Genomic DNA, 23860 nt, shown 5'->3' with positions numbered 1-23860 from the left:
GGGCTGTGCCCTCTCCTACTGGGTGACCGTGGGCAGATCAATGTCCCTCTGCGGGCGCCAGCGTCCTCTCTGAAGGACACATCCGCTGCATGCATTAGCTGGTACAGTCCAGATCCCTCTCCCTGGTAGGGGCACAGAGCTCCAGACCCTGGGCTGTCAGCTCTGTTCTCAGAGAAATCCGGCTGGGCACATGCATTTGAACGAGGGTGGACTTCTCTGGGAGATACGATTGATCAAAGAACTCCACCGCTCCTCTGCCCTGCTGTCTCCATTCTTGGGGCTGGAAGGGCCTCACTCCTTCTCCGGGCCCTTCTGCCCCTCCGTGACCCCGCTCTGGCCATGCTGTTCACGTAGACATCCACTAGTGGTTTCGGGGCAGGTTTTGCTTTTCTGGATAGAAAAGAACAGATGTCCCCCTTTCTGTCTTCAGTGGGGTCATGGAGGCCACCTGTCTGAAGGAACATTGCAAAGACTCAAGAGAGCCACTCCCCGACTTCTGGCGAGGCGTGCACAAGGAACCCCAATGTATTCAAACCACTGTTAGGTGAGTTCTCGGCAGCTTGCAGCCAAAAACCTCCCTAGCTGATAAATCCATCACTAGGGACAACTTCCCAGCTGCCCGCAGAATGGCACCCTTGCACAGGTGTGGCGTGAGCGCCCACGTGCCATGCCGGGCCACAGTGCGTCGCCTGTGGACCGTGTAGGAGGACGCGTCAGGGAGGTGGTGAACCTGCCTGCAGCCTGAGTTTAGAGCCAGGCGGTGTGTCTTGTTAAGGACGGCTTTGCAAACTCTGACTGCGATTTCAGAGGGATGCAGCTAGGGGACGAAAGATTTGGTGACACCCCCGCCCCCACTCAAGGCTTCATGTGCTCTGGCAGGACCCTGACCAGTCGGGAGAAACCACTCACTGAACACCACCCACCTACCCCGGGCTGTGCCCGGCGGTAAGCTTTGCTGAAATGGGCTCCTTAGAGTTTGTCACCGTAAACGCAACCCATGTAAGATGCGTGAGGCAGAATGCTCATTCCGTCTGACCTCTGATGTCTGAGCTCCCCGTCCATTCCATGCTTTCCTAGCATGTCTACAATTATATTGGGGTGCTGTGTTAACTGCTCTACCCTGTCCCTCACCCACCACGAGGTGAGAATATCAGGCTGGTTCTGGGTCCCTCGCCGGCTCCTCTATCCAGAGGCAAGTCCTGCTTGCCAGCGCGACTCCGCATCCAGCTTTAAGTCCGGTTCAGCCCTCAAATCCTAAGGTTTGCAGAAGGCTCTGTCTTGGAATAGAGAACAGCAGGCCCGAGGCTCCCCCCAGCTCCTGGCAAGGCCGCCAGGTATGGGGCTGGTGGTCCATCCCTTCTCAGGTGCTGGAGGTCAGGCCTTGTGTCCTCTCTCTCTGGACCCAGATGCAGCCCCCTCACCTACCTCCATGCCTCTTGTCGTCCCTCCTGTCTGATCCGCCCTCCACACGCAGGAAGAGGGTCTCTGTGAAGCTCAAATCTGATGCCTTTGCTCCTTGCATAAGCCCTTCTCTGTCTCCCTTGTCGTCTGGGGTAAAGGCCTCATGTTCATCCTGGTGCTCAGAGCCTTCACCACCCCCTTCCTGCCTTTCAGCTTCTGCTGCTGCCGCTTTCCACTTCAAACCCTCCACCACAGTAAGTCTTCCTGTTCCCAGGAGGCACCAGGGCCCTGTGCCTCTCTAAGCCTTTGTAGTCACTGCAACCTGCCTGAGAAAACTCCTACTCGTCCTTCAATACCCAGCTTGGATGACGGCATTCCCCCAGGAGATGCCCTGCCCCTAGCCAGTCATTCTGCCTTGTCCGTGCTTGTCTACACCGGGCAACCTTACTAGTGTCCTGTCCACAATCAGCTGAGACTGTCCATTGTTTGCTGGGGGTCTCCACAGACAGAAGGCGCTCTAGGGGCCGGACTCTGTTAATATCAACAACACCAACCACATCACCATTACTATTAATGGGGGGTAGTGTGATGAGGGATCAATAATGATAATTTCCAATATTTATTATGCATTTTCTCAGTGCTAAGCACTATTCTAGGTGCTTTATACGTATTAGCATTCTGAATCTTCAAATACCCTAGAAGTGGGTATTATTAGTAGTAGCCATATTCTCATATTCCCCATTTTACAGATGAGGAAACCGAGGCTCACAGAATGAGAATAGTTTGCTGCAGGTCACACTCCCAGAGCTGCACTTCCAGCTACCGCACCCCACCGCCTCTCCATGTCTCACTGGATAGTCACCCTAAGACCCAGAGGAACAGAATTCCTGGGGCAACTTTGTGAATGAGGAGACTGGGGCTCACAGAGAGAAAGGGAAGGGCTTAAAGCCTCCCAGGAAGTACGTGGGAAAGCTGGGATTCAAACCCAGGTCAGGCTGGGCCTCCTGAGCCTGGGCCCCCACCCGCCACGCCCGTCTCCGTGGAGGGTCCCAGGCTGGAGCGTGCAGCCGGTGCCTGACCAGCACTGCCCCTTTGTGAGCCCCGGGTATTGTTTCGGAGAGAAAGGCCTCAGTTCCCACCAGTGGCCACCCACACACCTGCTTCCAAGACTAATGGAATCCGTGACCAGACGCCGCCCAGCTCCAGATGGCGCCCCATGCCCCACTGCCCCCCCTCTGCCTGTCTGCTTCCCTCTCTCCCCTGACCTGCTGACGTTGCCCCCCCACCCCAAGGTCAGGCTGGGCTGCTGCAATGGGCCAGAAGAAAGGAGGTGTCCCTCCAATGGCCTCATCTTTGTGTCCCCTCCCCGGTGGCCTCCTCGGTGGCCGGCCAAATGAGCTGTCCTCCTACTCGCCCCCCCCGCCAAGGCTTTTCATCTTTCCCTCCCAGACAACAAAGCCACAGAGGCCAGGCAGAGGCCCCTCCTCCCCGCTCCAGCTGGGCTGGGTTTTTCAGTCTCCTTTTCTGTGAGTTGGAGCCCAGCCCCTGCCCCACGGTGCTGGCCCCAGGCTGCCTGCCCAGGTGTCCTGAAGGCCCAGCTGCCCCTCAGCACAGAGCCGGGGCAGGTGCGGCAGGCAGCGCAGACACCGGGGCTTCGAGAGAAGGTGGAGATGCCCACAACCCCCCCGTCGCCCGAGTCAAGGGCGGCTCCTCCAGGAGCACCGCTCCCCTTGAAGCAGGATCTGTCCACTGGACCACTGAGTCAGGGCTCACCTTGTGCTGGGGTCCCATATGCCCGCACCCTCCTTACCAGGACACGTTTGGGGTCAGTGTCCATCCGCATGTTCATGCGTCCATTCATTCGCCATCTTACTGTGAGCCCGGGGCTGGGTGCTGGCCTAAAGAAATGCCAACACGGGCTGTCTTGGTGAGGCGCAGAGTACCCCTAGCCACCCCAAAGCGTTCAGCAACCTGGAAAAGCCAACTTTGAGACAAGCCTGTTCTAACCAGGCTTCCTCCTTAGGCCTCCAACATCCAGGGAGTCTCCAGTGTTTTTGGAGACAAGAAAAAGGGATTTGGGCCACAAGCTCCAGAGAGAGGCAAAGATGGGGGAGAGTTCGATGGGGCTGGCTGTGATCCAGCAGCGGGTATGTGACGAAGGTTGGGCCAATCAGAACAGCAAATCGTCTTGGCGCCCCCTGATGCATTCAGGAATGAACATGTTTCCAAGTTGTTCAATAATTCCCAGTTCCAGGAATTCAGTGGGATGGCTCAGATGAGAGATGATCTTTCTACTGGACTTGGAGCTTTGAAGAGGTAAGTGCCCCAAAGGCTACCAGGGGAGAGAACTTGCCTAAGAGCAAAGCAGAGCTTCTATATTCTGGTGACATTGAGTACCTGGATCCAGCCATGCCTGAAGCTGACTGCCTACCTTTTCCCAGGAGCCACTTTCTTTTTTTAACCCAAGTCAGTTAGAGGCAGGCTTTCAGGCACTCGTCTAAGAGAGATGGCTAATAGGAAGAAAGAGAAAAGAGAGAAGAGAAAGGTGGAGAGTGGCTGGGTGTAGTTTGGGAGAAGTAACAGTGAAACACCTTTGTTAGATGTGAGGTCAAATGACATCTTATGAATTGTGATGTCAAATATTCATATAAAACTATCACTATAATGTAATCCGTACCCTCCCCCTGCCCAAATCATCAGTAAGTCCTCCTGTGCTCAAAAATGCATTGGGAGGAGAGACTATTTTGTGGGACTGGAAGAAGCAGCGGAGTCTCTCATCTCTCGTCTGAGATGACATAGTGTGACCAGATGTGGGAAGCAGGAGCCCAGAGGCTGATGCGGCTGTGATGGAACACGTAATCCTTCCTGGCCGACTGGGCTGGGTCAGGTGAGCCCCTGGGTTTTCGCCTGGTTCCAAGAGCCCCGAAGAGCGCTTTGAGTCCCGGAATGCCTCTACGTGACCTGGGACTCCCACAGCTGGGGCCCGTCTGCACCCAGCACATTTGTGTCCTAACATGCGTGCTCATGAGCTGCTCCCCTCAGGCCCCAGAAGAGCCTCCGAGGGCAAAGGACGCATCTGTGCTGTTCCTGGTTACCTGAGATATCCACTTTCTCCATGGAAGCTGCGTAGGAAATGCGGAACTGATAAGCGAGCATCCCCAATTGCTTAAATATTTACCGTCCGTTCTCTTAGGTTCCTGGCCAGGATGGCGCATTGAGGGGCTAGGGGAGGCTCCCTTTCCAGGTACAAATGCACAGAAGTACTGGATAAAACATAACCATTCTTATCAGAATACAGAGCCAAGGGGCGCCTAGGTGGCTCAGTTGGTTGAGTGTCTGCCTGGGTCTTGGGATTGAACCCTGCCTCTGGCTCCCTGCTCAGATCAAGTCTGCTTCTCCCTCTCCTGCTCCCCCTGCTTGTGCTTTCTCCTCTCACTCTCTCGCTCTCAAATAAATAAATATACAGAGCCAAGAACAAGAAGGAGAGACCTCCAGCTTGTATGGGGTGCAGGAGATGGACCTGAAATGCCCACAGAGGGGTCAGGACTGGGGTTCTAATGCCCAATGGGGACAGGTACTGAAGACCTCACCTGTGAGTTCATACAAGGAGGCTCCTGCATGAAGCAGGGGGCCCTCCAGGGGCTGTCTCATCCAGGAACAGAGGTGAGAAAACCCTACTTACTGGCCTTGGATGGTGTCCCCAGATACGGAGCTCAATTTCTCCTGACCTGGGTAGTGATGAAACTTCAAACCAAGAAATGAAATTAGAAACTGGCCCAGAATCAGGCCCTGGTGGGACAGCCCTGGAGGGAACTCCACAACCCTGGTGATGGGTGGATGCTCCAGGATCCTGGCTTCCGCCAAAGAGGGGCTCACCGTGGACAATCACAACAGCACACCGAGACCTTGTCATCATCACAGAAAGAGCAGAGAGAAAGCACCAGGGAAAGCTCAGATGTCGCGGCAGTCCCAAAGAGACTGGAAAAGTGGGATGTTTAAACGGGAAAGGGATGAAGGACTGGAGAGAACCCACAACACAAGGACTGAGCGGGATGGAAAAGAATGTGTGGTTTTGAGAAAGAAGTACATGGAAGTCTGGGCACTGAGCAGGGGAGTGATTGAGATATCATCTTAAGGCGACAGCAGAGAAGGGGAAAGGACAAATTTATTAGGAGTTGGGAGACTCACCAGAGTGCCGAAACAGCCAAGCGCTGGTTAGGAGACCACCCCCATGGCTCTATTTCCTCATTCGAAAAAATGCGGCCTCATACCAGCCTCCGAGCATTATGAGAAGATCAGAGCGGGTCAGTTTCTGTGAGAGCGCTGGAAAAGTGTGAGTCGGGTCATGGGTTCTAACCAAATGGCTTCAAGCTGTCATTCCCAGGACGGATTTCAGTCATTGCACTGTTTTCCCCTCAGAGAAACATCTGCGGAACACCTGGGGGCGCTTAAGAGGGCGTGCTGGGGCTTTAGTCTTTGGGGTGTGGTGCCCCTTCCATCCATCAGCTCTAGACTGCAGGCCCAGTGGGTCTGGCCACGGAGGGAGTGGTTCAGCTCAACAAGCAGGGGACGTCTGAGCTCCGGAGAAGCTGCCGTGACATTGTAGCCCACAGCCCCTCTGCAGGCTGTGAAAGGTCCTGCAGGCGTTTTGGGAGGTGGGGAGCTGGGGGAGTCCAGGAGGACTTGTGCACGGTGCCAGGCTGGCCTGGGGTATGTGGCTTTGGGCTGTTCGGGCTGGGGTCTGGATCCTGGCTTGTAACTCGCTGGGCCACATCGGCAAGTTTTGCTGCCTCTCTGGCCTCGGATTTCTCAGCTGTGAAGTGCAGATGACAAAACCTTTGTCTTAGGCCAGTAGAGGGGCTCTTTTGAGTGAATGTGGGGAAAGTGTCTGGCATCACGCCGGGTACACAGGTGATGCTCAATGCATGTCCTTGGCTGGTCTATGCCCTCGCCTTTTCTTTCTTCCAAGAAGGAGAACTTTGGGGCAAGTCAGCCCACAGACTCTGCCCATAGAAAGCGGGCAGAGGAGGTCTGCCTCCTGGGGCTGGGCATGGTTTAGGGGCCATGTTTTTATAGGGGCAGAGAAACAAGCGACAGAGCCATCTCCTCAACACTGTGACCTTCACACAATGTCACTCATTTTCTGGCCCTCGGTTTTCTCATTCACTGGGCATCTCCTTGGAGCCTCTGCCGTATCTGCTCGTCTTTTTCCTCACCAAGAGAACCCAGTCGTGTTTGGGGCATCAATATGGCCAGATTCTCCTGTAGATAGGAGCAGCCATGTGACCTGGTTCTGGCCCAGGAGGCGGCGGTGCAGGCTCTGGTGGGCAGGGGTATCTCTCCCTGAACACAAAGGCAAAGCTCGCTTGAAGAAAATCCTCCCCACCCCCAACCTGGCCCGTCCTTCTCATGCCTGAACAGTAGACACGAGGCCTGCAGGTGTGGCAGCCATCTTGTAACTGTGTCTCAACACAACAAGGGAAGGAGGAAAGGAAGGAAGAGCACAGGCTGTAGAGGCCGAACTTACTTCTCCACTTTCTGGCGGGGTGGCCCCGGGGGTGCTACTTCACTTCTCGGAGCCTCACTTCCCACTGTCCGTAAAATGGGGGTAACACCTCTACCTTGCACAGTTCTTGTGAGGATTAAACGGTGCCATGGATACAAACCCCCCTTTTCTGCTGTAAAGGGCTATCGGGGTATTCGTAGTGGCCCTTACATCGTGCTGTAGAGAACAGTTACTTCAGGCTAAAACAAAGAAGAGACCCTTTATCTCTCCTCTTGGAGAAAGTTCCAAGGCTGGACACAGGCCCCAAGCCAGCCAGCCTGGCTCTTGAGCCGATCAGCTATGCAAACAGGAAGTGACTATCCAAATATTTGGAGCTGCAGGAGGCTGGCCCAGAGTGGGCCTCCTCATGGAGGCCTCTCTCCACATTGTGCCTTCTCATCTCCCAGCTGTGAGCACCTCCAAAGTCAAAGAGGAGGTCCTCTAAGGGGCTAGGATCAAAGGCTCCCCTTCTGGTTGCCCTGCCCAACAGCCTGGGCCAGACCGGCTTCCTTCTGGCTGGAGGATGACAGCAGCCCCTCTGTGGGCTCCCCGTGGTCCCTTGCTCTTCCCCCTCCTCCCACCTCTTTGTCACAACTGTAGCCAGTGTAATTTTTTTTGAAATGCAAATCAGTTCCTGTCACCCTCTTGCTGAAAACTTCCATGCTCTCTTTGAGGGAAAGATTGAAGTCCCTGACACCACCTTCCAGGCCCCGGATGGCCTGGCCTCTGCCTGCAGCTCTGGTTTTCCTCCTCCAGCCAGTCTGGTCTCCTTTTAGTTTCTGGAATGTGCCAAAGTCCCTACTGTCTCAGGGCTTTGCCCACGGTGTTCCCATTTTCTAGAACACTCTCCCCTTCTCCCCTCCTCCTCTCTCCGGCCCATCTTGCCACGTAACACCCTATTCGCAGCTCTCAGCTCAAGCGTCACCGTCACCGAAGGACCTGGCAGAGCCTGCGGCAAGCATGACCTGCGAAGGGCCTGCCCTTCCCCCACAGCATTCATCCGCCTGCTGCTATTCACCAAGTCACATGGTGATCTCACACGGTCAGTAAAGGCTACTCAGGCAGGATTTCGGGTTGCCTTGTTCCCAGTCACATCCCCGCCACCTGGCATGGCCTCTGTAGGGAACCAGTGCCCAGTAAATGCTGAAGTCAGGCGTGCCTGGCGATTCAAAACGGAGAGGGCGCTGTTTACTGAGCACCTGCTGAGTGCCGGGCAGGCCTTCGCTGCCTCCTCACAGCCGCCCTGGCAGGCAGGGACTCCAGCCTGTGTTCTACCAAAGGGGAAGCAGAAGCTCCAAGAGGGGCAGTGACTTGCCCAAGGTCACACACCTGGCAGAGGCCCTGCTGGGATTTGGGACTCGGTCCCACGCCCAGCTTCCTGCCTGGTGGAGTTAGCCCCAGGGATCACCGTACATCTGTTTCCTCATCTGCAGAATGGGGATGAAGCGGTACCCACCTCACAGGCTGTTGTGAGCACTGGGCCACTCAAGCGCTCAGCTCAGAGCCTGGCACACACTAAGCGCCCAGCAACCGTGAGCTATCGTCACCATCGTTATTGTGTTGCTCAAAGAACAAATAAAAATAACTATGTCCTCTCGGGACCCGCGAAGGGGCAATCGGAAGGTCTCTGTGGGTGAACAAGCACGTGAATGGTGAGTGAGTGGACAGCGAGAGAATGAGGGGCTGAATGACTGAAGAAATGGGAGAACGGCTGGCCGAGCGAGAGGAGGGATCCACGAGCGAACGTGTGAACGAACAGAGGAACCTGAGAACGAGTGTGTGTGCGGGGAGGATGCACACCTGAGGTCTGGGAGACCCGGAGCTGAGTTGGGGCCCCCGGGCCGCCCCCCACCGGCTCACCTGTAGCGCCGCAGCTCGCCCTCCAGCCGCCGCACCCAGCGCTGCAGCCCGGGCACCTGTCGCGCCAGCGCCTCGAGCTCGCGCACGCGACCCAGACTGCGCAGCACCGCCGCCCGGGCCTCCTCGGCGCGCCGCCGCACTTCGGCCTGGCCCTGGCGCAGCCGCCCCGCGCGGGCCTCGGCCACCGCCAGCGCGCCCCGCGCCTGCCGCAGCTCCCGTGCCGCCGCCTCGGGCCCGCCGCGCCCCGCCTCCTGCGCGCCCGCCTGGCTCTTCCAGAGGCCGACCTGCGGGGACAGGGCCGCGGGGACCGCCGTGAGCGCCTCGCGTCGGCCACCGGCCACCGTTCCCGCGCCCCCCGGAACACCCACGGTGCACGTTTATTGCGCGCACTGCCTATGCTCCCAGGGTGGTCTCAACTCCTTTAATCCTTGCAACAATTCACATGGGGCAGGAGCTCTAATTATCTCCTTTTTCCTGGGTTAGGGAAACTGGGCCACAAAGCCCAATATTCTCATCTTTGCGTGGTACCAGTACCCGAACTTCACGACTCTTCTCTGCCTATCTCCTGCGTTGGTAGCATTCAGCCTTCTGAGCCTCCTCCGATCCTGAGACGCGAGGAACAATCTAAGCGTCTCAAAAAGGTGTTTCTGGACCTCCCCAGTGTCTGGTCAATAGACTGTTCTTGAGGGTGGGGTTTACCACTGTGTCCCGACACCTAAACCGGGTCTGGCACACAGTAGGTGCTCAATGAATACCTGGAGAATGAATGATCCTGGACCACCTTCCTCCCCACCGTAGGAGTCATTTCCCACTCCCGCCCTTCGCTTCTCTTCTGCTCCTAGGCCGCCAGCCCTTGCCTGTCCGTAGCTATGACCACTGAAAGCAGCACCCTGCCACCCCTCCTCATACTCAGCCTGCGCTCTGCCGCTCAGGGCTGGTGACTGGGCAATATGCAGAGTGGGGCTAATACAAGTAGCTCCCTCCTGACCTATGGCCCCTTGGGGCAGAGGCTGTTCTTTTCCTCCTCCCACCCCCATCACCCTCCGCACAAGGCCGAGTGCAGTGCTGAGCACAGCGCTGAAGTGTTTGTTGGCTGAATCCCAGATGCTTGGGCTGGGTCCATATGTCATTCAGTGCTTCCTTCTCGACATCCCAGAGGTCTGGCTCCCCACAGGTGTTTGGTGGCCAGTGACTGTCTGATGAACAGGGACACTATTTTAGCACCTGGCCCCGGCCCTGAGGGAGGCCCATAAATATTTGCTGAATGACCCAGTGAGCTGCCGGTCTCCCCCACTAGGCAGGAAGCTCCTTAAGGGTGAGGACAGGGCCTTTTTCACCCCTTATCTCCTAACGCACCTCCCACCCCCTAGCCTGGCACCACAGAGAGCTCAAGATGCCTGTTGAATGACTGAATGTGCGAGACGGCCCAGGTTTTCTGGAGTTCAACTACTGAGTTAGAAGAGGCAAGACGACATAGTGAGGGTGGGGGGAACGCGTGGGATGGTGATCCGGGTGGGACAGGGGTTTGGAGGTGGAATGGGTGAGGAGAAGAGGCGGCCTGGAGTGGGTTGAATGCAATGGGTGGGATAGGGGAGGACGCAGGGAGACGAAGTGGGGTGGGGCTGCCTTTCCCCCCCTTCCACTTCCTCAGCGGGTCCTGGGCTGCTCAAACGACCCCCGCCCCCCTGCAGTCACGGCCACCCCCCTCCCTCCGTGCCGGCGCGCACCTGCAGCGCTAGGCAGCGCGCGTCACTGCTCTGCAGCGCGGCACGCAGGTCCTCCACCAGCTCGCGCAGGCTGCTGTTCTCCTCCTCCAACCGCGCCAGGCGCTCCCCGTCCCGGCTGCCTTCGGGGCCGCCGTCCGGGCCCGGCGTGCGGGGCGGGCGGCGGCGGCGGCGCGGGCGGCGCAGGCGGATCTGCGTCTCGACGTGCTCGCTGAGAGCGCCGCGGGGCAGCCGGGGCCCCGCGCGGGTGCCGAAGTAGCCGCAGAGGCGCGCGTGGAACTGGCGGAAGGTGAGCTCCGGCGGCTCCGCGCGCAGCGCCAGACGCGCCTCCTCTTCGGCATCCGCGTCCCCGTCGGTGGCCACCACAGCGGCCGCGGCCTCGGCGGTCGCATCCCCCGGGTTCGTATCTCGGGCGGCCGCATCCCCGGAGGCCTCCCCGGCGGCGGCCCCCTCGGCGCGCAGCCCCAGCACGGCGCAGAGAGCGCGAAAGTCGGCGCGGGGCAGGCGGCCGGCGCCGCGGCAGTCCAGGTGGTGGAAGACCTCCTGCAGGTACTGGTCCAGGCCGGTGGCCAGCACCACGATCTCATTCTCCACGCCGCGGTCCAGCCCGTAGTGGTGCGCCAGCGCGCTCAGCAGCCACTGGGTGCGCCGCGCGGGTCGCCGGTACGGGTCACCCCCAGCGCCCTCCATGCCGGCCTCCCGGCCCGGGCCGCTCGGCTCCATCGCGGCCGCGCGTCGCTCCTCGGGTCCCTCCGCCCCGCCACTTCCAGGGGCGGCCCCGGAGTTCCTCGAAAGGAGGGGCTTAGCGGTCGCGGTCTGGTTGGAGCGGCGCGGAGGGCCGTGTCCAGCAGCTGCGCTGGGTTGGCGGGGCGTCTGTGTTTACTCGGGTTGGTTTGGAGGAGGCTGGGGTAGGGGGGCTGGTCCCGCTCTCTGGCTCGCTTTTCCGGGTGACACCCCGCTCTCTTCTCCCTCATCACTCCCGGGGAGTCCCTAGCGTCTCCTTTTCCCCTCCCATCCCGGCTCTGTCGGCTTGCAGCTCCCGCACCCTCTGTCCCACTGCGCTGAGCGTTGGCTCCGGGACCGCGCGAGGCGTGGGCTCAGGATAGGAAGCCGGGGAGGGACCGGAGGGTAGCTGCCCTGTCCTGTTGCTGGGGGCGTGTCCCCCAAGCCCACGTGTCACTCCACCCCTTCTCCGGGGAAAGTCTTTCCTGCTGGCTCTAACCGCCGTCTCCCCGCGCGGGTGCGGAGAAGCGCCTCTCTCCTTAGTTCAGATGCAGGGTTCCCAAACTCACGTGTGGCTCTACCGTAGATGGTGCAGAGGCTTACGTGGTAACTAGACCAGAGAGACAGGGTTGGAGAAGTGGACTGCTTAAGGGACATCCCGCTGGTAAGAAGTCGATCTGAGATGGGCCCTCGTTCTCCAAGCTCTGTGTGTGTTTGGTAGGGCGTTGGGGTGGGGGAGGCGGGGATAGAAAAGTGGTTTCCAGCCCTCACCTTTGTGCCTGTGGATGGTGAGTTGGCGATGCGACCTGAGTTCCGTCTCTGAGCTGGGGTTATGCTAACAGGGTTGTTTGGCCAACCTTTTCTCTGGCCCCTTACAACACATTTCTGGAAAAAAACACCTTCTCAGGGGAGACCTAGGCTGTTTTTCTTTTCTCTTTGATGAGAGAGGTGCCATGCTCCTGTTACCTGCGCTGGGACGCGTTACCCAGCCACGTTGGAGCAAGAGCTAGACCTTATTCAGCTGTCCCTGGCTGTGAGATGGGCAGAACCTGGCTTTCTGTGTAACTCTAGGAATTTAAACGCCAAATTCTGGAATTTGAAAAGGCACTAAAATTCTGTCTTCTGTGCTGCAGTATCCCAGAATCAGCACTTTATTTGGCAAATCCCTACTCGTTCTTGAAGATTTTGCCCAAGGGAAGCAGTTAGATGCTTCTCCCCAGCCATTTTGGACATTTTTTTTTTTAAATTATAAAGGTAAGAGCATTTTGACAAAAAGTTTTACATCCATCCCACTTCTTGGCTCCCGCCTTAGAAATAGACACGTGCTCAGGATGTTCGCTGTATCACTGTTTATAATATTGAGAAACTAGAGACAACCTGGTACTCATCAGCGCATCAGCCACGATGAATCACCGAAAAGGGACGAGTGAAATAAGCCAGGCGCAGCCTCTTGTGTGCAATGTTATGACTTCGATAACAATAACAACAAAACCACACCAAACGCTATTAAATATTTTCTATAAGGACTTCTGAATGTAACTGCACAGAAAAAGACGGGAAGTAGAGGCCCCTGGGTGGTTAAGCCTTTGCCTTCAGCTCAGGTCATGATCCCAGGGTCCAGGGATGGAGCCCACATCAGGCTCCCTACTCAGTGGGGAGTCTGCATCTCCCTCTCCCTCTGCCCCTCCCCCACTCATTCTCTCTCTCTCTCTCTGTCTCTCTCTCTTTTTTAAAGATTTTATTTATTAATTTGACAGAGAGAGAGAGAGAGAGAGACAGCCAGTGAGAGAGGGAACACAAACAGGGGGAGTGGGAGAGGAAGAAGCAGACTCCCAGCGGAGCAGGGAGCCCGATGTGGGGCTCCATCCCAGAGACCTGGGATCACGCCCTGAGCTGAAGGCAGACGCTTAACCACTGAGGCACCCAGGCGCCCCTCTCTGTCTCTCTCTTTCAAATAAATAAAATCTTAAAAAAATTAGAATTAAAAGAAAAAGATGGAAGGATTCAAAACTGATGCAGGGGTTATTTCTGGGGATCAAAGATGTTTAGCTTTTGCTGTAACATTTCCCTTTTTGCCAAGGCGATTTCTTTCTTTTGGGGAGAACACACCTTATTTACCATTTATATACCATAAAATTCACCCGCTGAAGGGTGTAAATACATGCTTTTAGTACATTTGTAGAGTCCAGAGCCATCACAGTCTAACTTCATAACATTCTTATCACTCCTTTCCCCAACCCTTGTACTGGTTAGCTTATTTTCCCTGTCACCTTCCACCCCCAACCTCCCGCACTCGGTAACCACCACTTCCTGTGTCTACAGATTTGTCTATTCTGGACACTTCGTAGAAATGGAATCATACAGTATGTGACTGGCTCCTTTTTGAAACATTGACAGTAGTGTTTCCAAGGTTCACCCACACTGCAGCATGTATCAGTACATCCTTACTTTTATGGCGGAGGGTACTCAATCGTGCGGCTAGACCCCGTTTTTGCTTCTCTGTTCATCAGCTGATGGACATTGGGGCTGTTCCCACCTTTTGGCTGTTCTGAATAGCACTGCTGTGAACATGCATGTGCAAGTTTCTGCGTGGACATGTTTTCATTTGTCTTGTGCGTAGACCCGGGAGTGGGACCTCTGCTTGGATGGGAGTTTTACGTTTAAGTTTTGAGGAACATGCCAGGCTGGTTTTCATGATGGCCGCACCATTTACCTTCCCAGCAGCTGTGTTTCCGTGTGTTTCCCGACAGGTTAAGTAACACGGATGTTTTCAGGCCTCCATCTCGCCTCATGGGGCCCCTGGTCTTCCTCAGCAAGTTCCTGCCATCTTCCATTCTGCTCCGTGTTCACACCCGCATCCAGTCGGTCAGGCCATTGTCTGCTCTACCCTCGCAACCCATCCCGGATCCCACTCTTGCCCCACTCCAGGGGTACCACCCTGGGCCAACCCCCAGCATCTCCCACCTGTATTCCTGCAACAGGCTCCCCCAAGAACGGCCTGTGGGCTCCTACAGTCTGTTCTCCACAGCCAGAGGACCCCCTCCTCCCTGCTCAGGAACCCCTAATTCTTTCCCTCTCACTTTCCCCCCAGCCTCCGCCTCATCTCTTGACATTGCCCTTCCCCTTGACCTCCACACTGTTCTTCTCACTCCCTTCAGGGTATTTGCAGCCGCTTCCCCCAGATGTTTACCTCCTCAGGCCCTCACCTCCTCCGTGAGGCCTTTGGTGACCCCGAAAGCACTCTGCACCTCTGACAGACTCTGTCTCCCTGTGTTAAGCTGTCAGTCAGCCACGAGGGTAGCAATACTGGTCCGTTCCCCTGGAACGGTGCCTGGCGCACTGAAAGGAGGCAGAGTCCCCCTCCACCTTCCTTCTCAGCTGCCTCCCTGGTTGCCCTTGGGAATGGTGGTGTGTGTTGCCTTCCACATGTTTTCTTTGCCTATGCATGATATGTGTATTTTTTATTTGTATTATTTATTATGTATATTTTTTCGAGGCAGCTATTACGTCCTGCTGCTGTTCACCTGTGGGCCTCACATGAGGACTGGGCTTCATGAGGCCAGGAACCTGGTGCCCCTCGGTCCCAGCAGGTGTCTGGCACTGCGTAGGCACTAATAATATTGGTTCGTATGAACACACATTTGTAGAAGTGAACTCACTGCCTCTAGCTGGCCTTGGTGGGATTTGGTGTCTTTTGACCCAGTGATGTTGGAGTCAGGGAGACTCCAAACGTTGGTAGCTGATTGGACCCCCAGATGGACCGCAGAAGCTTCTAGGCCTGGAGCCCCACGGCCTGTGGGTTTGCTGTGTACATTTAGGACAGGACTCGGGAACTTGGCTTGGGACCTTGGAGTTGGATCTGTGCAGTTGAATCGGATTTGATTTCATGTTAGTGCTGAGAGCGGGCAACAAGCAAGACTGCGGCCCTCCCCCCCCCCCCCCCCCCCCCCCCCCGTCCCCCACTGCAGCTGGGGACGGCTTTTGGCGAGGGAATCCTTTGAACAGTAACGTTCCTGGACCAGTCAACATTGAAAAGAAAGCCTTTAAATATCTTGCCATGGAGCGTTGCCTGGACCTCCACCCCCCTCTTCCCCTCCCCCCTCCCCCCCTGCCCTGAAGCTCAGTGGGGGCCAGGGAAGTCAGGGTTGATAATGGTGCTCTGTCAGGCCTGTCGGTCTGCAGGGCAGTGTTACCAGGCGCCTCTGAAATCATTCCAGTCGGACCCACAAGGTTTTTGTTGAAGGTTCGAAGTGAGCAAACTCAGAGGTCTCCTGGGCTCTTTTGTCTGAGCTGGGGGATGGGTGTGCGTCTGCGTGGGGGAGAGCAGAGGCCCTGGCAAAGAGATGATTTTCCGAAGTCAGTTCACTATTGTTTGAGCCATTTCAAAAAGGATATTGTTTAAAGCGCCTTTAAACACCCCAGAAAAAATGCTAAAAACCAAAAATCACCACCAGAAGAGAGGACCCCAGATACCTCTGATGTATTTGTTTCCAGGCGCTTTCCATGCATTTGGGCATAAAAGAACTTCCCTGGGGTGGGGGTTACATGACTGGACACATCTGTCAAAGCCCTTCAGAAGGGCGACTTTACAGGACGCGCCTCGTAGCTCATTAAACTCAACATAAAGAAACACGGTGGAAATGCTGTTGCTGGAATCTTTCTTTGCACGGGGACCGTACTTCCTAAGCAGGCTTGCTGCCATCCTTAATACTCCTTTGCAGTGTTCCCGAGCAGCACTTGTGTTCCCACTCACGACTGAGCTGGGAGGGGCTTCGTCCTCCCCCAGGGACGCGCGTCAAGGTGGTTTGCAGTTTTTCTCCATTAAAACAACACCGTGAACTGTTGGCTCTGCGTCCGGGTGATTTACTAAGCGCCAGGGAGCTGGAACATTTTATGCACTCTTGATGCTGCGGAACTGTTTTTCAGAAAGCTTTTGTCATTCTGTGCAGCCCCCTGGAGTGTCTGGGAATGTCTGTGGGCCATCATTTTTAGTGACAAAGCTATTATATTTTCAGGAGTCTTGGTTAGATTTGCTTAGCGTTCAGACACCAAGTTTTATTTCTATTAAAAATCGGACTGAACTAGGCAAAGATTTCTTAGATACAACACAAAGTGAATGGTCCAAAAAAGAAAAAAATCGATAAATTGGACCTCATCAAAATTCAAAACTTTTGCACTTCAAACGGCGGTGGTAAAGACACCATTAAGAAAGTGAAAGGACCGGCGGGAAACCAGGAGAAAATATTTGCAAAACACAGATCCCATAAGGGACTTGTATTCAGACTTTCCAAAAACTCCTACCACTCAATAAGAAGAAAAACAACCCGATCAAAGGGAACAAAAGACAGGAACAGACATTTTACCAAAGAGGATTTATGGATGACCAGTAAGTCCATGAAAAGATGTCAGTACCTTTAGTCATCAGGGAAATACAAAATAAAGCCACAATGGGATACTATTTCACACTCCTGAGAATCCACAATAAATTAGACAATATATGGTTTCTGGGGGGTGTGGAGAGAGAGGAACGTTCATCCTATGACGGTGGGAACGTGAAACGTGCAGCCACTTTGGAAAAACAGTTTGACAGTTTCTCAAAAAGAGAAAGCATGGAACTGCTGATGTGGAAATACTGGGGTTTGGGAGCGAATGATCAGGAAAGAATTCTTGAGACGTCTTCAGCGCAAAAAGGTGGTTTTATTAAAGCACGGGGACAGGACCTGTGGGCAGAAAGCTGCATCGGGGTTGTGACAGGTGACTACATACTTTCAAGTTCGGAGGGGGGTTAGGGATAGCCTAAGTCTCTAAAGAATTTTGGAAACAAGGTTTCCAGGACCTAGAGGGGCTAGCTGTTATTAGGAAAAGGTCATTTATTACTGTCTACCAAAACCCCAGTCATGAGACCCTTCAGATGTGTATCGGTGCGCCATATGCTTGGGGGCTGATTGCCAATGTATATCTTTGTGGGGGGAAGGCAGAGATAAAGGAAGTTTCCAAAGGACTTTTTAAAAATCTTTTTTTAAATTAACATATATTATTTGTTTCAGGGGTACAGGTCTGTGATTCATCAGTCTTACACAACACCCAGCACTCACCACAACACATACCTTCCCCAGCGTCCATCACCCAGCCACCCCATCCCCCCACCCCCTCCCTTACAGCAACCCTCAGTTTCCTATAATCAAGTCTCCTATGATTTGTCTCCATCTCTGGTTTCATCTTGTTTCATTTTTTCTTCTCTTCCCCTATGATCCTCTGCCTTGTTTCTTAAATTCCGCATATGAGTGAAATCATATGATAATTGTCTTTCTCTGATTGACTTATTTTGCTTAGCTCAATACCCTCTAGTTCCATCCACATTGTTGCAAATGGCAAGATTTCATACTTTTTTAAATGTTTTTTATTATATTATGTTAGTCACCATACAGTAAAGATTTCATATTTTTTGATGGCTGTGTAATATTCCATTGTGTATGTGTGTATACACACACACACACACACACCACATCTTCTTTATCCATTCATCTGTCAATGGACATCTGGGCTCTTTCCATAGCTTGGCTATTGTGGACATTGCTGCTATGAACACTGGGGTGCAGGTGTCCCTTCGGATCACTACATTTGCATCTTTGGGGTAAATACCCACTGGTGCAATTGCTGGGTCATAGGGTAGCTCTATTTTCAACTTTTTGAGGAACCCCCATACTGTTTTCGAGAGTGGCTGCACCAGCTTGCATTCCCGCCAACAATGTAAGAGGGTTCCCCTTTTTCCACATCCTCGCCAACATCTTCATTTCCTGACTTGTTAATTTTAGCCATTCTGACTGGTGTGAGATGGTGTCTCATTATAGTTTTGATTTGTATTTCCCTGATGCCGAGTGATGTTGAGCATTTTTTCATGTGTCTTTTGGCCATTTGGATGTCTTCTTTGAAGACATGACATGAAGAAATGTCTGTTCATGTCTTCTGTCCATTTCTTGATTGGATTATTTGTTCTTTGGGTGTTGAGTTTGGTAAGTTCTTCATAGATTTTGGATACTAGCCCTTTATCTGATAAGACATTTGTAAATATTGTCTCCCATTCTGTTGGTTGTCTTTCGGTTTTGTTGACTGCCAAAGGAATTTTTATACATAAAGCGAGTGTTACAAGATCCTGGAAGTCTGGTTGATGTTAAGTTAAGGTTGCCTTTTGCCTCTAGCAAAGTATTAACATCGAGGCAGTTGAGTTCCTAGAGGAAGATCACTCTGCCTGTTTCAAGGACTTGTCAATGGGTTGTAGGTAGTAAGGATATTTAATTATTTTTCTTTTGCATTTGTTCCCCACATCACTACCACATGACCCAGCTATTTTACTCCAAGTGTCTACCCAAGAGAAATGAACACCTCTGTCCACGCAGAGACCTTTCATGGGTGTGTTCATGACAGCATTTTTCATAAATGTCTAAATGTTCAACCTCAATGTCTATTAACTGATGAATGGATGGACAAAATGCGGTGTATCACACAATGGGACATTATTCGGCCACAAAAAGGAATGAAGTATTGATTAATGCTACAACATGAATGAACTTCAAAAGCATTCTGCTAAGCAATCACAAAGCCAAGCCACATGTCATACGGCTCCATCTATATGAAATGTCCAGACAAGTCACATTTTTAGAGCTAGAAAGTAGATTAGTGGTGGCCTGGGACTGGAGCACAGAACCGAGATTAATCGTAAATGTGCATGAAGGGTCTTATTAGGGAGATGAAAATGTTTTAAAACTTATTTATGGTGATGATTTCATCACTTGGTAAAGTTACTAAAAATCATTGAATTCTATACTTGAAATGGGTGAATTTTATGATATAAAATATACCTCAATACAGCTATCAAAAAGGGGGGTTGGAGATGGCAAGAAGAAGATGGGTGTAGTTGTTCCCCGAATATGCATCCAACTGCCAGAGGCTTGGGAGAACTTCAGAAAGCTCTCTGGGTGCCCATGGAAGCTTTGGGGCTCCCTTATCCTGACAGGAAGAAGGACGCAGTGATTGAATGCCTTCAAATTGCTCCCATCCAAGGGATGCCTGTCCGCACCGTGGCCTTGCCCTTCCTCCTGCCCAGACGTGCAGTCAGCTCTTCATCCCCTTGAGTCTCAGCTGACCCTTGGGACCTGCTCTGGTCAATGGATATGGCAGAAGTGACACTGTGCCATTTCAAAGCCTAGGTCTCAAGAGGCTTTGTAGCTTGTACCTTTGCTTTCTTGGACCCCTACCCTGAGAATGCCTTCTGAGGAAGCTAGTCCAGCCCGGTGGAGCATGAGGGGTCTCACGGGGGGAGGGTAGGGGGAATTGAGGTCCCCCAGCCAAGGTCACCAACTGCCAGACATGGGAGGCCATCTTGGACCTTCCAGCCCTATTGATACAGATGATACAGCCCAGTGAGTGAGCCCCGGCCCCACCAGTGAAGATCTACCCAGCTGATCTACAGAACTGTAAAAAATAAAGTGGCTGTTGTTTTATGCCATTAAGTTTTGGGATGCAGCAATAGGCGACTGGAACACATACCCTTTTTTCTCTACTTTGACTTTGCCTGTCCCGAAGACGTCTTTGTGGAGGTGAGGTTGTGGACACACCTCTCACACCTGAGTACCAGTGGCACACGTTTGCCCTCACTCCATCCCACGACGCTCTGGGTTTTGACCTAGACACCATTTCTCTCAGGGCAGTGGTTCTAAACCTCGGCTATGCGATAGAACCTTGGTGGAGATAACGTTGAAAAAATATGGGGTCAGTTCCAGTCATTGATTATTGTGCAACAAATCATCCTAAACCTTATGGCTTAAGACAACAATAATTTGCATCGGTCATGAAGCTGCAGGTTGGGGAGGGCTTGGTGCTAACCGCTGGTTTCCGCTACACGCGGTGTCAGGTGGGGTAGCCTGGAGGCTGGGATCCTCTGAAGCCTGGCACTCTTCCGTGTCTGGCGGTAGAGGCTGGGAATCAGTTGGGAACTGTTGGCCAGAACATCCACATGTGGACTTGACGCGTGGCTGCTTGGGCTCCTCATAACATCGCGCTGAATTCTTAGAATGAGCTCCCCCAGAGAACAAGGCAGACGAACGTGGAGTTTGGATGAGCTGGCCTCAGAAGTCAGAGTGTCACTTCTGCAGTACTGTCTTGGCTGAGATGATCACAAAGGTCTATCTGGGTTCAAGGGGGAAGGGCCTAGACCCACCACTGGATGGGAGGAGTGCCGACATCACTCTGTAAGAAGAACGTGTGGGAGGAGATCTATTGAGGGGGCTACCTTTGAAAAATACAATCTGTTTCTGGTTCCTAAGCCCAGCCCTGGAGAATCAATGCTGAAGGTCTGGAGTGAAGCCCTAGGATTGGAGTTTTTATGTGTTCCCGGGTGATTCTGATGCATATCCAGGACCAGGCAGCGGCCCTTTGTGTAAGATCTATGGCCCCTCAATCCTGAGCTCAGAGCTGTCCCCACAGGACATGCTGTAGAGATTGGCTGCTGCTCTTGGTGGTAGTGTGACCAAGGACCCTTTGGAGGGAAACCAGCCTCAGGCCAGCAGGGGGGACCCGAGGAGCAAGACGGCTGCTCTTGTGCAGGGCAGGGTGGTCTCACTAACCAGCCCTCGTTAATGGGGCCTTTTGGGAGCTGGTGTATCCTAGTAGCCTTCTTCCAACCCTGTGTGTGTCTTTGGCGCTTCCCGGTTATAGACGGTAGTCTCCAGGCTGCTGGTGGTACGGTCCGCTAGGGTGGTATGGCATTCGGTGGGGAGAGACTGAGTCCTGCTCTCCAGGGTGCTCACTGCCATTTGGTGACTTCCCCTCACAGCTGTTCTCCAGCTTCAGTTTTCTTAGACTGATTCAACCTGTGGAATGTTGGAGGACCCCAGTGGGCAGTGGGCAGTATTCTAGGAGGGGCTGCCCTCAGCCCCTGGGGGTGGTCTAGGGAGGCAGGAGGTGGGAGGCAGGGGACCTGGGTTCCGGCTCCAGCTCTGCTACAGTTTTGCTCCTTAGCCTTGGGTAAGTCATATCTCCCCTCAGAGCCTCAGTTTCCCCAACAGTCACGTGTGTGGAGCTTCAGCTCCCATTCTCCTGAATGACCTGTGTGGAGTGGAGCTGCTCCGCCTTAACAAAAACCTGATGTGGCTCCCCATTGCCCGTAATCTTGGAGCCCTGCCTGCCCTCCACACCTGGGTACCAGGGGCCCTGCTCTCCACTCCAGCCTCATCATCCCTTCCCTGAACTTGCCATGCACCTTTACCCCTCTGGGCTTTTGTATATGCTGTTCCCTCTGCCTGGAATACTTTCTCTTGCTTTCACTGTCTGGCAAACCCTAGGGTTTGACTTTTGTCACCTCCTCCATGAGGTCTGCCCCTGTTCCCCCTGGTAGTCACCTCTGCGGTGCGTCCCTGCACCCTAGCCCCTTGGGTATTCTGTGATCTACATGGGGAGCGACGGCTAGCCTTCTGTCAGCTGGGAGGTTGGCCGGGGGCCGGGGCGGGGGTGGGTGTTGTTTGCAGACCAGCCCAGGCCTTGGAGTCAGTCTGGATTTCAGTCCGGCGCTGCTGCGACACTCGCCTGTGTGACCTGGGGCAGGTCGCACCACCAATCTAATCCTCTGTCTCCTCATCTCTGAGTTGGGGCTCATGGTCACTGAACAGAATTCTCATGATGTTTTAAGGACATCAGCGACAGAAGCAGAGAATTTATGTGAAAGAGGTTTGGGGTGGGGTTATCCGAGTTTCCAGAGCCCGTTGCTTCCCTTGCCTTTATCAAAGCATGGCAAGTGGGGGCTGATGGAGGTTAGGGGGAGCAGAAACCCCTTTTCCCTGTAGTGTAGGGAAGGGCGGGGCATATAATAGGTGCTCACATTCAGAGCAGGAATTCCTTAAAGATTGAATGCATAAGTGGATGCATGAATGAGTGAATGAAAGGAGGCAACTAGTTGCTGAATTTGGATACACCTTTTTGGCAGACCTTGTCTGTGCACTTGGTCCGGGACCTGAGGCCGAGGCGGGAAGTCCCGCCCCCAGGAGCCCCGCCCCCGGAGGAGCCCCGCCCCGGGGCGGGAGCCCCGCCCGTCTCCTAGCAACTGTCAAACATAATTGCGCGGCGGCGTCCCGCGGGCCTCCCTGTCCGGGTGGGCAGACTGCGTCCTTGGAGCCTTCTCGCCTGGCGGCTGTGCGGCCTGTGTACGAGCTGACCGACGCCACGGCCTGAGCCCAGGCTGCTGCCCAGCGCATCCCCTCGCAGGTACCGAAGGTCCCCCTCCACCTGCCGCTCCAGTTGGGCACCCCATTCTAAACAAAACGTTAGCCCAGGTTCCTCCTCTATGGACCCTGAGCTTGTGCCCCGAACCCAGCACTCAGGGCCCATTCGTGTCTTGCCTCGGGGGTTCTCGCCCTCTTTGACCTCACCAGACTCTTGCACGGGCCGTCCCCTTGCCCGGTTCGCTTGTCCCCACATTGCAAACTCCTCCTGTGCTTTGGCGCTGCTCTCACCCCGAGGCCTCCTGAGTGGAAGCACGGGGTTCTTTCCCAACTTTGCGGTTCTTGGGTAATTGCGCTCACCTGGAGCTGGCATTCCAGAAGTACGGATGATTGACTTGTGAAAGGAGGAGCGGCTGGGGCTGGGGGAGGATAGAGACTCAAGTTGGAGAAACTGGGGCTGCTCCTTATCATGATTGCTGCAAGCCACCATTCTCTGTGGTTCGTTGTTGAGTGCCTACTGTGTGCCAGGCAGTGTCCGAGGTCTTGGCGGTTCGACCCAGGACAGGACATGGGAAGGGAAGGAGGCGAAGGGGGGTCATCCTGAAAGAGGCAGGGCTTACTTTCTGGGAACAGAGGGAGGTGACCGCAGCGCCTTTATTTTCTTGCAGCCAGGAGTGCCACGCCCGTGGGTGCTCTGCAGAATGTCGCTGCATGCCTGGGAGTGGGAGGATGAGGACAGGGCGAGCATGGGGCCCATGTCCTCCATGGTCAGCTTTTACCAGTCTGGGAGTGAGTGCGATATGGAGGAGCACCTGAAGGTCAAAGCCCAAGCCCAGGAGTCGGACTCGGAGCGCCCATGCAGCAGCGAGTCCTCATATGGGCCTGCCAGCACCTTCAACTCCGATGTGCCCCAGGTTGTCCCCTGCAAGTTCATCATCTCATTGGCCTTCCCGGTGAACACTGGTAAGTGCTGGAGCAGAATCCCAACAGCCTCTGCAAAAAGAGGTGCACTAATGACCTTCTCCTAGAAGTTCAGGGCACCTGAGCTCCCTCCACTGGCTTTCCCAAGTGAGGTGGCCAATGCCAGCAGCAGAGGTCAGGAAGGAAACTGCAATTTTAGGGGGCCTATGGTGGGCCAAGCAAGTAAGTGATTAAATAGGCTTCACATGCTTAATCCTCTCAACAACCCTAAAAAGCAGGTGGTATTATTTCTGCTTTTCGCAGATGAATAAATGAGAAAGAGGTTACAGCATTGGTTCCCGTAAGCTGGCTGTGCAAATTCCTTGTTTAAATTCTCAGATGTATTGAATGAAAATCTCTGAGCGTATAGGTATATCAATTACCTGTTGCCCCCAAATTCTGTGTAACAAACCCAAACAACTCCCCAAGTCAGG

The 23860-nt window shown here is 54.1% G+C and overlaps 2 protein-coding genes across 3 annotated transcripts in view; one reads left to right on the top strand and one right to left on the bottom strand.

Annotated features, from left to right (window-relative positions):
- The window catches only part of EFCC1 (EF-hand and coiled-coil domain containing 1), a 42351-nt gene extending 30751 nt beyond the window's left edge, over positions 1-11600 (bottom strand). For both annotated transcript variants that reach the window (XM_044385100.3, XM_026501461.4), the window contains exons 1-2: positions 10534-11600; positions 8807-9090 (exon numbers count right to left, since the gene is read on the bottom strand). In XM_044385100.3, the coding sequence (XP_044241035.1) occupies positions 8807-9090; positions 10534-11253 (1004 nt within the window). In that variant the 5' untranslated portion in view covers positions 11254-11600. The remainder of the gene's footprint in view (positions 1-8806; positions 9091-10533) is intronic.
- A 10797-nt stretch (positions 11601-22397) lies between these two features.
- Positions 22398-23860, top strand: part of CFAP92 (cilia and flagella associated protein 92 (putative)) — a 28593-nt gene continuing 27130 nt past the window's right edge. The window contains exons 1-2 of the mRNA XM_057311964.1: positions 22398-22509; positions 23135-23429. Of these exons, the coding sequence (XP_057167947.1) occupies positions 23168-23429 (262 nt within the window). The 5' untranslated portion in view covers positions 22398-22509; positions 23135-23167. The remainder of the gene's footprint in view (positions 22510-23134; positions 23430-23860) is intronic.

The sequence above is a fragment of the Ursus arctos genome, unplaced genomic scaffold, assembly GCF_023065955.2.
Source record: "Ursus arctos isolate Adak ecotype North America unplaced genomic scaffold, UrsArc2.0 scaffold_14, whole genome shotgun sequence".
NCBI classification, from domain to species: Eukaryota; Metazoa; Chordata; class Mammalia; order Carnivora; family Ursidae; genus Ursus; species Ursus arctos.
The sequence above is the reverse complement of the archived record's forward strand: the minus strand, read 5'-3'. Positions and strand labels throughout refer to the sequence as shown.